Here is a 16285-nt window from a genome sequence, read left to right on the forward strand (position 1 = left end):
AGCATTTGAATTCACAGGGCCATTACCACAGCCCTTATTGGGTCTATTGTAATTAGTGCTCAGTTAATAACTCCTCTAGAGCCGGACAGCTATCCAGAGACTCGGCTGAGAGACCCTAAGAGGGCCTGTGCTAGAGCAGTTCCACTTGGACAGCCTTTCATCATCGGTTCTCGTGCCACTTAAACTATTGTGTGTTACACTGACAGGCAATACGACGTATGACCACTGTAAATCAAGGTAATCAACTACAAGTAGCACCTGTTGGCTCGCCTTTTGTGTTATTCTTAAATTTAGTTCGAAATGGGTTTTTTGATTGTGGTTTCAACAAGGAAGACAATGGAAATAAAATTGTTAGATTTGCACCCAAGCAACGTTAAAGAAAAGCCCTATTAGCAACAACTTTAACAACCACACAGCAACATCCCTTGGATATCAGCAGGAAAGTCATTTCAGAGGTGGAGATATGTATTATTTATTATTCTAATCAATTAATTTTTAATCAGGGTTGCATGATTTGGGGAAAAAACAATTTTTTTTTTTTTTTTTTTCTGTTAAAAATTGTGATAAAATATGTTTAAAATATGTAAAAAAAATTGTCCAAACATGATCAATGTGATGATAATAATAATAATAATAATCATCATCATCATCATTATCTTATTATTATTATTATTATTATTATTATTGTTGTTGTTGTTGTTGTTGCTGTGTTACTATTTTTTTATATTACTGTAATGTTTTACTGTAAAGTGAAAAAAATTGTATTCAAAATAAATATATAATAATAATAATAATTATTATTATTATTATTATTATTATTATTGTTATTGTTATTGTTATTATTATTAGTAGTAGTAGTAGTAGTAGTATTGTTGTTGTTGTTACTAATGGGAAATATTCCTGTAATATTTCATGATAAAATAAAAATTGCTATTATTATTATTATTATTGTTATTATTGTTGTTGTTGATATTATTATTATTATTATTATTATTATTACTAAATAAAATATTTTAAAAATAGGAAATGTTACTGTAATATTTCACTGTGAAATAAAAAAAATATATATATATTTAAAATAAATTAATAATACTAATTTTATTTTACAGTACAACTGTAAAATTGCTATACTAATATTTATGGCTGTCTTAGTTTATTCATTTTCAAACAATAAACCATCTACATTTTATTTTACAGAAAAACCAGAAGGAGTCTGCATATATTTATTTCATTAATATAGCCTTTGGGATTTAATAATCATACTAAGCCATATCATGATTTTGGTTTTATTTTGATTAACCACGCAGTCTAATTTTAATTGATTTAAATAATTAATGATTTATTGTTTATTGTTTAATCTGCATAAGACCAGTGACATTTATGAAAAAAAGTAAATCAAGTTAAGACTAATTTGCTGTACTGTGCTTAACATCATATTCATGTCCATAGGTCTTTAGCTTTGAAACTACTTAAAATCGCAGTTCTACCGACTGTCGTCCTGTCAGAGGAACTTGTTAATTGCGTGCTGAACCCGAAGGCAGAAGGGTGGCACCCCATCACCTTTTGTCTCTCCCATATAACCTGACTGCCGTGCCAACCTTGCAGCTTTATCATACCACAGCATTTGGCTTTCTTTTTGCAGGTGGCAAAATGAGTCCACGGGCACTGTGCTTGGCAGCCTGCTCTCACTAACGGCATGCCAACTGCTGAGCCTTCTCGCTTGTGTGGCGGCCGCAGAGATGTGCCGGGCACAGCCTGGCTTGGCTGCCTTTTCAAGCCGGGCACAAATGAGATTGGCACCGAGCGCAGCTCCTCGAGCGAGCCGTGTGATATATAGTCCCCAGCTGTGGTCAAGGTGGAAGCGGGAAGACGAGGGAAGCTGGGAAATGTGGTAGATCTGTGCCACAACCAAGGAGAATGTTCAATCCCTGTGACTAAACAGCATGGGAGCAAAGAGAAACAGCACACAAAGTGGACACCACACACACACACACACACACCACAATAAACCAAGAAAAAGTGTTTTTTCACAGCATAACAGAACATTTTGTTTGTCACACTCCGAGTGCCCTACTTTCTGAACTTAACTAAATAAATGGTTCATTACGGAGGAGAGAACTTGGTTTGCCAATACGAATTGTCTTTTTGTTTGCTACCATTTATTTTCTCATAGTTTGTATTGAATTTCACTGGTTTTGAGAATTCAGCCAACATTTAGAAAGTGTGTGAAAAGGATTCACTGCATCATCCAATTCCAGCAACAAACAATTTCAATAAATTCAACTTATACAGTATCTTAACACATCTTAAGTCTAGATTACTCAAGACAATAAGTTCAACATATATATATATAACTATAAAAAACTTTTATTTTTTGCTACAAAGTCTATCTTAAGTGAGCTACCTAAATTATGTAAAGTACAAAATAAATATTTATTTGTAAAAATTATGATTTTTATTTTAATGTTACACTTGCAGACAGGATTCATTTTATCCATGTAGTTTTGTCAGCTATGGAAAGTGTCAAAGATTTGTCAGTGTTTATCTTGTAGGAACTGATATACAGTATCTCATATTTCTGGTTAAAGTTTATTCTAAAAACTCCTAACTATTCATTAAATGTATGTGGTTATTTCTGCATACAAACTCTTTTGTAGTTTGTAGTTTATTATTACCCATTATTGACAGAAAGTGCATCCAAATTAGCATACTTATACACACCATATCTTATAGTGTGTGTAGCGTGTTAACACTAAATTTCCAAAAAGAATAAGAAGAAATGCATTTTAACTATCCTGATGATTCACAGAAAATTAAGTGAGGAATGTTGGACGCTGCATGCAGTCATCTAGAGGAAGCTATCAGGCTCTGATGTGGGAGAGCTTTATAAAATTAATATACTGACTAGATGGCAGAGTACATAGTGCATATAGTACATCATTTGGGACACAACTAGAATGTTCAGCAACGACTGATGATGTCACAGTAATATTTACATTCTAGGTGCTGACTGGTCTTCTTTATTACATATATTTGCACACTAAATTGTGATTTATCTCATCTTACTTACTACACTTTATTTTAGGGTGTCCTTGTTTCAGTGTAATTATACACTTAAGGGACGGGTCAGACAGAACACGCTTTTGCCTTGAAAAGTGCGAGACGTGGGCAGTGGAATGGGAAAAAAAAATGTTGTGTCATTCGCAAGATGCTGCAAAAGACGGGAGCGCTATGGTCAAACATGTCCTTCTAGTATGTGTTTACGTAGAAAAACAATGGAAGAATATAGCTGCGAGAGGCAATTATTGGGGCCAAGTACAACAGGCAAAATGAGGAGCATAACAAACATGGCATTTACCAACTGTAAAATGATCAATTTTAGACATTTTAAACATAATTTTAGACAAAATGGTTGAAAGAAAAACATAAATGCAATAAATTACCAAACTGATGTGTTATTGTCAGTCTGGCATAACAATGACACCCAGAGAGTTTGGTATCAATTTGCAAAACAATTGCAGCTTTTGATCTTTTTTGTCATTTTGCAATTAAATGATGGCCACGTTTTTCAAGGTACACCAATTTCATAATGAACGAAGATAGCAACTGAGACAAATGCACTGCATTTCAAATTTGATGTCAATCAAACCAACAGTACTGTAGTTAGAGCCAATTTCATGTTTTGTTCAATTATAGCGCCACCAAGTGGCACAGTCCCACTGCTTTTTTGTGTGTCCTCAGAGTGCACTCATAGATAAGCATGTGAAATTTGGTGAAAATATTTCATTTCGTTTAAGACTTAAAGACATTTATATTTATAAGCACATAAAAAATTATCATCCAATTTTGATTGCATTTTTTTTTTTTTTGCCACGTACAATCGAAACTTTGATATTTGGCCATAAACATATAGCCAACCTGCTATGTTTTTGATTTTTCTAGAGTGATATTATCTCAATCAGAGTAACGGTTTAAGATATTCGTGAAAGTTTTTTTAAATGCAAAACCACAACATCGGACAAACCATAATGCGAAACGTAGCAATGTTATAAGCATGTAAATATTTTTTTGTTTTTTTACTGCTAGGGGGTGCTGGCCCAAAACTTTTTAGGCTCATTCTGAGCATGGTGCCAATGACCCATACCGAGTTTCATAACGATATACTAATGCATTCATAAAATATTATTTTTTAAAAGCCTGATGCTGGTGGTTATTCACTGACATTATATGGATGAGTGCGAGCGGGATATATATATATATATATATATATATATATATATATATATATATATATATATATATATATATATATATATATATATCAGTGCTTCCCACACATAGCCCAGGTATAATAACGGCCACCCAAGTATATTTGGAGACACATTTTTGATTTTATTATTTTTATCCTCTTATACTTTTATATCCACCCAAGATAATGAAACCATCCACGATCGATTAACTAGTCGTTTCTTACCTGCACGTTATGTGTGTATCAGAACTGTTTACTCCCGCTAACATTCCCACGGGTGCTGCATTTTGCAAAGTCACAAGGGGGGCGCTGTTGCGTGTTCTACAGGCTCACACAACAGCGCTTCAGGCTGCTTCAAAGTGATTCTCAATCAATGAAAAACGCAGATTTATGCCAAGTGATTGCTGATGAACTCAAGTTGATGAATTATTGCAATGTCTACTTTATGGCCTTTATATAAAATGTTTTATATGGTTTAAGAATCTGAAGGATCAGACATTTCAAAATAAGAGTCCCGGTGTATTTCGGGCTTGTTTATAATTAAAAGTCACATGCTAAGTTTTTTCTTTTTCTTTTGGGCATTATTGGTATTTTGGTTACACAATATATTGTATTTAATTTGATTTCCATTTAACGCATAGTAAATTATTGTAGTCTCCCCCAAATGAAGAAAAGACTAGGAACATTATTTGACACATATATTATTCATTATATAAATTTTACTAGTAAAATCTGTGTCATATTCACTGAGAGAGACACTATATGACAGCAAGGAGAACATAGGAAAAGGAGATTCCTCCATTTAAATGCTGTAATTTTTTAATTTACAATGCATAATAATGCATAATATTAGTATGTAATTAAATGTAATAGTATGCTATGTAATTAAAATTCATTTCAATCAATAAAAATACTGTTAAAAAAAATCACATTATTTGTATATATATATATATATATATATATATATATATATATATATATATATATATGATTACTAACACATTATATATATATATATATATATATATATATATATATATATATATATATATATGATGAAGGGCATACAGCATTAGAACAACACCAGTGTGAGTAAATGATGACTTAATTTTCATTTTAGCATGAACTATCCCTTTAAGGTTAGGATTAGGGTTTGGTTTAGGGTTAGTTGTGTAATTATACATAATTTAGTGTTATTACTATAGTGTACGTGTAATGTTTAACAAGGACACTGTAGAATAAACTGTTGCCCTCTTGTTTTACTGCCTTGCAAGCAATTCCTTTAATACATGCAAATCTAGTTTAACTTTCATCAGCTTAAATGGTGATAAACAACTTGCTTAGTGTGAACTCCTGGTAAGAATGTTCATAAAAAATAACATTTAATCGTTTTCTGAATATTGATACTGACAATGCAAAAGTAATGCTTGCGTTCTCTATACACAAAACAAATCCTTGGAGTCTGAAATTCAGTTAACTTATCATTCAGAAATAGTACAAGGCTTTGCACATTTTAACACCGGGATATAAAAATGAGTTATTGGGACAGAAATCCCTGCTGAGAAAGGGCAAGTAACAGGAAAAAAAGGCACAACTGAGTCATTGAATAATCCCTCCTGGTGCTACTCTCAAGGCGGCTATAAAGTGCCGCCAAATGAAAAGAAAGTAACAATAAATGGCTGCACCTAATTACGAGGTCTTCTATTACCACTAAAGGTGCAAGCCTATAAAATATAGGCATATAAAGTCTAATTAACCATAGCTCCGGTTCTCTAATCCAAACGCATTGGTTATGACAAATACTTAACTCAGACTCTCATAATACAAAATGATTTACCAAATGAAAAAACTGTACCACACACAGAGATAGGAGCAATTGTTTTCATAAAATATTCGAAAAACACACTTCAAAGCCATTTGACTCTGTTAAAATGAAGAGCCAACATAATTGTGGCAGCCATTCATGTCACGGCTGTGTCAGCACGGAAAAGCATGTCCCAGTCCACACTGCCTCAGTGGCTCCCATGCTTAACCTTTGTCTACAAATAAGTCACTGCTCTCCATCGAACTCATTTTGCACCTCACTGAATTTTTCACAACCTAATCTGACTTGATTACATCCAACTCGTGTCGAAGCCCAAACCAACATATGGGAGATCAGATTCAAATCAATATGATTGCTGAAGTACAGCCCTGGGCCATCAGATAAGGATGCAGGGATATAGGCAAGTATTAAACACACAGACAATGAATTATGAGTGCATTATTACTGTATGCTTGCTTCTGAAACATTGATTTATCACTACAAAAAACACAGACCAATCATTCATCTAAGTATTTAGCCAAATCTACATTTCAAATGCCTTTTTGGTTGGTTGACAGTCTATGTACAGCAGTAAAAAAAAAAAAAATAGTGATCCACTGCCTTTAAAACCCAGACCATGCAAACTTATCACACAAAAATGGCTTTTTAAATACCCTCATAAATATTCACAGACTTAATGGGTAGCTCAGGGTTATGAATGTGGCAACAACAGACAAAATTGCCACCACCACACAAGTAATAAGCAACTAGCCCGTAGCTGTTCCTGAGAGAGAATAGTTTTAATATCAGCACGGTGCCTATAAAAATAACCTTTAACCTTAACTTTTGTTATATATATTTTAGTGACTATAGAGAAAATAAAGTGATTTGAAACTCCTTATGAGACAATGGATGGTTTAAGCCAACAAGCCATTGTGCCATCATTTAAGGGAATTCAAAGAAGGATTCATAAGTCCCTATAGACAAAAATACTGACATATTAGAGCATTTGAATATCACTCTATTGGGTGATTATATTCTCATTTAAATTTTCATAGATGTAAGCAACATTTATGCTAGTCAATTAAAGAACTAAATGACCATAAAGGGACAAAGCAGGATCATTTTCCTAAAAAAAATAGTAGCAAAAACATTTGCTCACCTAACAATATGTTGCCACTTAAAACCATATTCTACAAATCACATTGCTGCTGATAAAAGCTCAATGAGCCCCCATTATGAGCAAGACAGCGAGTAAAAAACAAAACAAAAGAAAGACCTGTAAAACAGCCGTAAGGTATTGAAAATGTGAAGCAACTGCTCAACAAAGGAAAAAGACAAAAGCATCTAACCAAACCAACATACATATGTTCATGTTAATTTGTCAATGTAGGTCAAGTGGTAAATGCTCAAATACATCAAGAGGTTTTATTGTTATAGGTATTTTCATTTTCTCTGCTATATTGCTTTGTATGGATTCATATCTGCACTCCACGGGTTCCTGTACTCTGCCACATGGTGGGGATATAGAGATTGTTACAAAATCAGACAAAGAATTATGTTGGAATCATATTGTTGTGATGGATAAAAGTGCATTAAGGCATTAATAACATATAGCCCTAACCAGGTGAGGGCGCTATAGCTGACTACCCCCATTAACAATGTTTATTAAATATGCCAAACTACTATGAAATACTTTTGTTTGCATTATAAAGTTATGGATAAAAACAAATTAATCCAACGTGCCACATTACTAGGCTCTCTTGCACTTCTGCACAAAAGAATGCATGTTGAATATCTCTGAGAATTTTATGAGTGATTGTTTTTATAAGCGATAAATGCAAATAGCTGTATGGTGACACTACATACAACTGTGTCCATGTAAATATAATAAATTACAGTAGTTAAAACACTCAACAATTGTGTTTAAATAATGCATAAAACATTTGATTTATATGTAATTACATTTGTATTACTCAAACATGAACAATAATATACTATTTGACTTATATAGGACTTTTGACTATAATAATCTAATCAAATAATAATCTATGATCTAAAAACCTGCAAATTTCAGTATTAAGTAAAGGGAAGAAGTGGCACAGGCTGCAATTTGTTTCTTTTATGTAGTTTCAATGCATCAACACTCAATTAATCAATACAGCGCTTCTGTAATTAAAGTTTGTCCCAATTATGAACCCATCTATGTAAACACAAGTGCAGTCACATCACCGGAGACAACAGAAGTCAGCACTAGCGAGCTGCCTACCAAGACAGCGTTTTTGGACATCATAGGCGCTTTGCGAATGCGCGTTCGGAACGCGTCTATGATGCCCCCAAAACGCTGTCAAGGTAGGTTGCTCACTAGGGTTTGAGACACAGCCGCTATCATGCGTCATAATGGGTTTCACTCGTATTTCGGAATGTGACCACGTCAGATCGGAGCGCATGACAAAGACATTTCATTCAAACTGAATAAGCATAAACACATAAAGCCCGCAGACGTACCACTGTTGTTCCAGCTCCCAGTCCCTGAAGAAGTCAAACTCGAATAGGTCCATGGTCTGTATGTTTCAGTGAGGTGCCGGTGGCCTCATATGCAAGAACTCTGTCTGTCTCCCTCACTGACGCGCGGCGCAGCTCGCACTGCCGCTGCCTCTCTCCGCTCAGCGATACGCAGCCCTGCGGAAGGCGGAGTCAGGGCTCGCTGGAGGCGGTCACTCATTCTGAAAAGACCGGCGCAACACTTTGAACCAGAGGAGCTCCACCTGTGTCCAGCGTACATCACCTGTGAACACACGGTCAAGAGGCTTTAATAATGCAAGTTAAAACTGATTCATTCAACAAAACTGATTTAGCATTCATTTAATGTAGCCAATCAAAATTAATAGGAATTAATGATTTAGCCTGTTAGGCCTATTTTTTTCTTGTGTTTTCCAGTAGGCTAATTATAAATAGCAAAAAGCTTGTCCTGAGCCAAATGTATTCTCTGTTGTTTTATCTTAATGCAAACAACAACATCAACACAATAAAAATGACGGCAACAACAGTAACCTTAAAAAGATGTTCTTTAAATGTTCTTTACATGTAGTAACAGTTCTATTTAGAACCGTATCATCTTGAAGAACCCTTTATGTGATGAAATGATTCTTTGCCTTAGAGTTTAAGGTCCTTTTTCCCCGCCTTTTTGTTTTTCAAATCTGTAACTGCCACCTCATTGCTGATTTTCTGGAGCTCTGAACCAATTTTCACTTTCCAGTTGTTGTTATCATTCATATCGTTTTCTCTTTTTAGTTTAACAGAACAAGTAAGTGTGAGCAGTTCTATTCAGTTAAGGATAATTATCTTCTGTTCTTCCACTAACAACAGAGATATTGAATTTATGATCCATAATGTTAGATTTTTTTTTAATTATTACTTGCACAAAAAAAAAAAAAAACTTTAAATCTATCCCATGACCTTATGTCACCTTTTCCTTTTAACATTGTAAAGGGCTCACACACTGTCCATTTTTGCTAATTTTAGCCTTCATAAACCTCATATCAATGTGGCATTAATAATAATTAAGGAATCCTAAAGTCACTAAGTACCAATGAAATTGTAACCTAAGTAACTTATATTCATTGTCAAACTATATTTGTCTATAAGAATTATCCAGCATGATGACCTCATGATATAAAGTTGATTTACAATTATTATAAGAAATAAAGAATTTCCAAACATATAATTTTTTATGTGAGTATAATATAACATCAGCATGATATTCAAATGCTGATGTTTGTCAGAAAATAAATAAATAAATAAATAAGAACTTCAAACAAATCAAGTTTATTGCAGCTGTAATCAAAGAATAAGAGTTGCAACAGTAAGCATGTGCACTTCTGAAGGCAGCAGTATAAGAGAAATGTGAGCAAAGCTGCTTGGCAAATATATTCATATATCCCTGATAACACAATAGAAACATTACACAGAAAAAAAAAAAAAGAAAGAGGAGGGGGGGGGGGGCTGTCATGAATATGCCTCTTTGCATTACTCCTCAATACAAATGTTCAGCACAAGTAATAAAGAGCAAGTTTTATTTTTTTAAATTTTTTTCAGAAAACAAACCACAAGACAGGCCCACATATGCTTGTTGTCGACATTATGATGATTTGGCGAGAACCATATGGTGATCATGTTCCATGCGGCACATTGCTACAACAAATGTGACTTTTTGCATACTTCGCCCAGGGATGCCCTCTCAAAATTCATTGCAGAGACATGGAAGTGATATTAATCTTACCTTGAAATAACACAGTGGGAGAGGAGAAATAAATTTCTGAGGCAGAATGGCTTTCCGGATGTTATACGAATGAATGCTTTGCTGATGGATTTCACAATGGTCAGGCAGCACAGAGAAGATGCCACTGTGTCTAACAATAGCTCACACTGATACAATACAGTTTATGCCCTTACAGTTTATGCCCTTAGCGCTCTTTACTAGCAGTGTGATAAAAGTGGAAAAGATGAGTCAGGCCATCTCTCCCTTTTGCTCAACGTAAATAAATGTAATATATATTTCTGTGTCTGTCAAAAAGCTGAGTAAACCTGTATCTTGTATTCATTTTTTTTTTTTTTTTTTTTTGCAATCATAATATTACTTCAATAAATTCCAACAAGCTATTAAACATCTCTTCATGAGGTCATCTCTTCTGAACTCAATAACATTGCATGTTAACCTCAGATGAATGCATATAAGTGACCCTCAGAGTAACAACTCTGAAGCTTATCGTAGCAGAACAAGAAGTGCAATAGTGCGGTTTGAGAGGCTATTTCAGGATCTAGGCTAGTGTGTGAGTGAACAGGTTGAAGCTTTTCAGGTGAAATGGAGCTTTAGAGCAAGGACGGATTATGGTTCTGTGAAGCCTCTGAGCACCCACTCTCTTTGCAGGCCCTTCTCATCACAATTCTAAGATGAAATGTCCAAATAACAAGAAATTACATTGAGGGTGTGTCCACATACTTATAGTTCAGCTCTCTTGGTTCTTTTGGTCTGGACCAAAAAAAGAAAATGATACATTTAGTCCTGGTTCCTTTAGAGTTTACACTGTTGATGCATTACCTTTTAACAATAACTCAGGCACTTAACATTGATCTCAAGTTGTTTACTTATATGTATGCCCTTGTGAAAAACTTTTAAAAAGTACGTATTACAGAAATACTATATTTTAAAATAATATACACACTTAATTGCATGTTGATTGCAATTATATTAAATGTAACATGCTGAACTGTACTGTCATTTCATAATTACTTATATTGTCTTTGAAATATGGTTAAAGTGTGCCAAATGTACTGACGAGCATTATGTTAAACTATAGTAGTAAATATTTGAAGTGCATCAAACCCTTTCATCAGAGTTGTTCTAAAACCTTCATCTTAGGACAACTTAGTTCTTTGATTAACTTCTTTGATCCACTTCAAATGTTGACTACTCTATTTAAAGGTATTTGTAATTCCAAATTTGTAATGGAGTTAAAATTTAATACTTTTGAAATATGCAGGATAGGCGGTTTGGGAAGGGTGTAATAAAAATAACATACAGTTAAAAATATAACAAAGTACTTTACATGTGTTTTAGTATGTTGATCAACACAGCAAAATAAGTGTATTTTTAAGCACGGAAAAGATTCTTAAAACAATGATTTAAAGTTTACTTTAAAGTAAAACTTTTAATTAATTTGACATCACAGTGTGCACTTTTTAAAACTGTACCTAAGTATGTAAAAAACATACATGAAAGTGTACTTTATTTAAGTTAACTTAAGTAGCATTTTATTTGCATGTTCCGAGCTGTACTGTTTTAGTATATATATATATATATATATATATATATATATATATATATATATATATATATATATATATATATATATATATAATGTATACAGGTGCTGGTCATATAATTAGAATATCATCAAAAAGTAATTTTTTTTATTTTAAATTAGTTTTAAAAATGAAACTTTCATATATTCTAGATTCCCTACATGTAAATTAAAACATTTCAAAAGTTGTTGTTTTTTTATTTTTTATTTTGATGATTAGAGCATACAGCTCATTAAAGTCCAAAATCCAATATCCCGAAATATTAGAATATTTCCTAAGATCAATCAAAAAATGGATTTTCAAAACAGAAAAGTTCAAGTTCTTTAAAAGTACGTTCATTTGTACACTCAATACTTGGTCGGCAGCACATATTACAGCAAATTAGTGTGGCATGGAAGTGATCAGCCTGTGGCACTGCTGAGGCACTACTGAGCCTTCAGATCATCTGTATATTGTTGGATCGACTGTTTCTCATCTTTCTCTTGAAAATATCCCATAGATTCAGGTCAAGCATGTTGGCTGGCCAATAAAGTACAGTAATATCATGGTCAACAAACCACTTGGAAGTGGTTTTTGCACTGTGGGCAAGTGCTAAAGTCCTGCTGGAAAAGGAAATCAGCATCTCCATAAAGCTTGGCAGCAGATGGAAGCATAAAGTGCTCCAAAATCTCCTGGAAGATGGCTGCCTTGACTTTGCACTTGATAAAACACAATGGACCAACACCAGCAGACGTCACAGCCCCCCCAAATCATTACTGACTTCAGAAACTTCACACTAGACTTCAAGCAGCTTGGATTCTGTGCCTCTCCAGTCTTCCTTCAGACTCTGGACCATGATTTCAACATGAAATGCAAAATTTACTTTTATCTGAAAAGAGGACTTGACCACTGTTCACTGTCCAGTTGTTTTTATCCTTAGCCCAGGTAAGATGCTTCTGACGTTGTTTCTGTTTCAGAAGTGGCTTGGTAGTCCTTTTCCTGAAGATGTCTGAGTGTGGTGACTCTTGATGCGCTGACTCCGGCTTCATTTGACTCATTGTGAAGCTCTCCCAAGTGTTTGAATCGGCTTTACTTGACAGTATTCTCAAGCTTGTGGTCATCCCTGTTGTTTGTGCACCTTTGCCTACCCATTTCTTCCTTCTAGTCAACTTTGCATTTAATTTGCTTTGATACATCACTCTGTAAACAGCCACCCCATTCAGTAATGACCTTCTGTGACTTACTCTCTTTGTGGAGGGTGATTGTCTCCTGGACCATTGCCAAGTCAGCAGTCTTCCCTATTATGGTGCGTTCACACCGGACACGAATGAAGCGGTAAGCGCGAGTGATTTACATGTTAAGTCCAACGTGATCTCATGAGAATATGTGTGTATTTTTACGTGAAGTGTGGTTCTACCACACGTACATTTACTAACGTTTTCATACACACAAAAACGTACAACATTGACGTATTTATAGCGTACAAATACTTACGTATCAGCTTAAAAAACGTAAAACATCTAACGTAAAGTGTGAATGTATATGAATTACCATGTATTAATATTAAAATCGTGGCTTTAATGATTCAAATATGTTGTGTTCAATTGTCATTAACGTTACATAATGTTAAACGAGACTACACTTTGAAACCTTAAAATGAATAACATTTCTATAATCGTTTTGTAATATTTTGCTGTGCGATTTTTTTCCTATGCAGTGACTGACAATACAACCATAAGATACACCAAAGCACAACATAAATTAACAAATCACACCCATTTTATTTGTTTGCTGTACTCCATATCTTTAGAATCCATATGTTTGCGAGGAACAGATTCAAATTCAGCCCTTTATCTGTCGATCTTCACCTTCATTCTCAGCAACAGCGACCGTCACAGTCAAAGCCTGCGCACGTTATGATTCAAATTTAAAAAATAGCGCCAGTGCGCCTGCGCCACCCTCGAGAAGCGTTACGACATGGTTTACGGCACTGATATCGAACGCTCATTGGTTCTCACCTGCTTCGTCGCAGATTGCGATTTGCCGTGTTTCAGTGGATTGACATTTGAAATGAGTGCGCGCCTTCACGGAGAGAAGACAGATTCATAATTTCACGGATTAATAAATTATATTCTGCTCTGTACCCTATAAAAACTATTACGTTACAGCCAGAGAGGACTGTGACTGGAACTCATCATCATTTGAACTTTTGGTACCACTTTTGACATATTTGCAAAAAATAAATGATTGTGATTAACGTTACGCTTGTTTGTCTGTTTTTCATTTATTAACAGTATGTAGTTTTAAGAAATTGTTATGGGTAGGTTTAGGGGTAGGTGTAGGATAAGTGGCTCAAAATATCGTTTTAATGTCATATTTTTACTAAAATTGTCATTTTCCTACACATTTCTGTCCATTATGATTTATTCTTTTAACATTATGTATAAAATGGGTAGGTTTAGGTTCTGGGTGGGGTGGGGTGGGGTTTAGGGATATTACATTCATCTAAAAATGTTAAAAAGGGAACATTTATATATATTTTATACATATATTTTTATGACATGAAAGATTCGTAAATATTTTACGTTTTATTCGCAGTAAAAACGTAAGTATGTTTACGTTTTGGTGCCATAATTACGTCAGTATTTGTACGTTTTAGCACCATTCAAAACGTACAAATATGTACGTTTTGTGTCTTTTAAAATTACGTATTAATAACTACGTATTAACAATGAGACCAGGCTGGTTAAGTCAATGCAAAGACGCGAATTGACATCCTGCGGCGCGAATGACGCGGCGCAAATTGAGCGATTCGCGTGAATCGCGCAAGTGGAAAAATCTGAACTTTGGCGAATTTTCGCGCCGCGTTAACCAATCAGGAGCTTGCTCTAGTAGTGACGTGACGTAGCGAGCTGAGGCAGAAATTCGAAACAACAATGGAGGACAAAATCATCGTCGCTGTACATCTTCATACATTTATAGAAACAGAAATAAAAAGGATTGTGTTTGAAAGAAAGTGAGTGAGGAGGTCGGACAATCTGATAAGTTGTAAAAAACGGTCTTTACTCAATTTGAGCTATATATATATATATATATATATATATATATATATATATATATATATATATATATATATATACATATTAAGACTACAAGCCAACTAAAGACGACCAATTGAGCAATTGAGCAATTGAGCTGAATTTACAATTATTTCCCCACTGACAAGTTGTGTTTATTCAGAGGAAGTGTGCAGAAAGCAGTGGGAGAGTCTGGGACACATAAAGGAGCGGGAGAGCTCTCATAACGCGAATTCGCGTCTGTTGTGAAGGGATTTTCAAGCGCGAATGAAGCGAATGTCACGCGCGAATGAAGCGAGTAAACTCAAAATGTTCAAGCGTCCAACTACGCGCGAATAGCGTGATTTATTCGCGCAAGTCGCGTCTGGTGTGAACACAGCATTAGTGTGGTTTCAAAGAACAAGAGATACCCGGAAGTAGGGATGGTCATTTAATGAAAAACAAATGTAAATATTCTAATATTTTGAGATACTGGATTTTGGACTTTCATGAGCTGTACGCTCTAATCAACAAATTAAAAAAAAAAAAAAAAAAAAAAAACTTTTGAAATGTTTTACTTTTCATGTAGGGAATCTAGAATAAATAACAGTTTCATTTTTTAATGAATAGTTTACAATAAAAAAATGAACTTTTTCACGATATTCTAATTATATGACCAGCACCTGTGTATATGTATGTGTGTGTATATATATATATATATATATATATATATATACACACACTTTTAAGAAAGTGCACTACAATCTACAATTTCACATTCATTACAAATGAGTGCACATAATTTTTTCGCAAGGGCTGTCTCTGCCAGTAGTTTAATCAGACATTATTTATTTAACATTTTAATTAATAAAAGTATACAGTTTGCGTATACATGCCCATAAAATGATATTAAATTTACATAACCTTCAATAAATAGTGACCTGCTGTCTGTCAAGTATTTAATGGACATGAAGTTTTTACTAAAACGGTATGGCTCACTTTAAATAGCACTACCTCAGCTGAGGTTCTAAGCGAGCCGTACCGATACTAAAAATGTGATGTGTAAACACTGCTGTTCACTGATTGGTCAGAGAGAATCGTCACTACCAGCGTCATTGGATTTGCAACACGATTGGAAAAGCAAACCGAGCCAAAGTAAAGCGAGCCGAGCCGTGCCGTGCGAGTCATACCACGCAGTGGAAAAGCACCAGTACAGTACTTAAACTGAGCCATGAGTTAAATGAGACATATTATGCCCTTTTACAGTCTTTATTTTTGTTTTTGTGGTCTACTAGAACAGGTTTTCAAAATAACAACAACAAAAAACTATTA

General features: G+C 34.4%; 1 protein-coding gene across 1 annotated transcript in view; it reads right to left on the reverse strand.

Moving 5' to 3' along the window:
- aff2 (AF4/FMR2 family, member 2) overlaps positions 1-8700 on the reverse strand; it is a 251205-nt gene extending 242505 nt beyond the window's left edge. The window contains exon 1 of the mRNA XM_067382897.1: positions 8562-8700. Within this exon, the coding sequence (XP_067238998.1) occupies positions 8562-8614 (53 nt within the window). The 5' untranslated portion in view covers positions 8615-8700. The remainder of the gene's footprint in view (positions 1-8561) is intronic.
- Positions 8701-16285: the final 7585 nt, after the last annotated feature.

The sequence above is a fragment of the Chanodichthys erythropterus genome, chromosome 1, assembly GCF_024489055.1.
Source record: "Chanodichthys erythropterus isolate Z2021 chromosome 1, ASM2448905v1, whole genome shotgun sequence".
In the NCBI taxonomy this organism is placed as follows: domain Eukaryota; kingdom Metazoa; phylum Chordata; class Actinopteri; order Cypriniformes; family Xenocyprididae; genus Chanodichthys; species Chanodichthys erythropterus.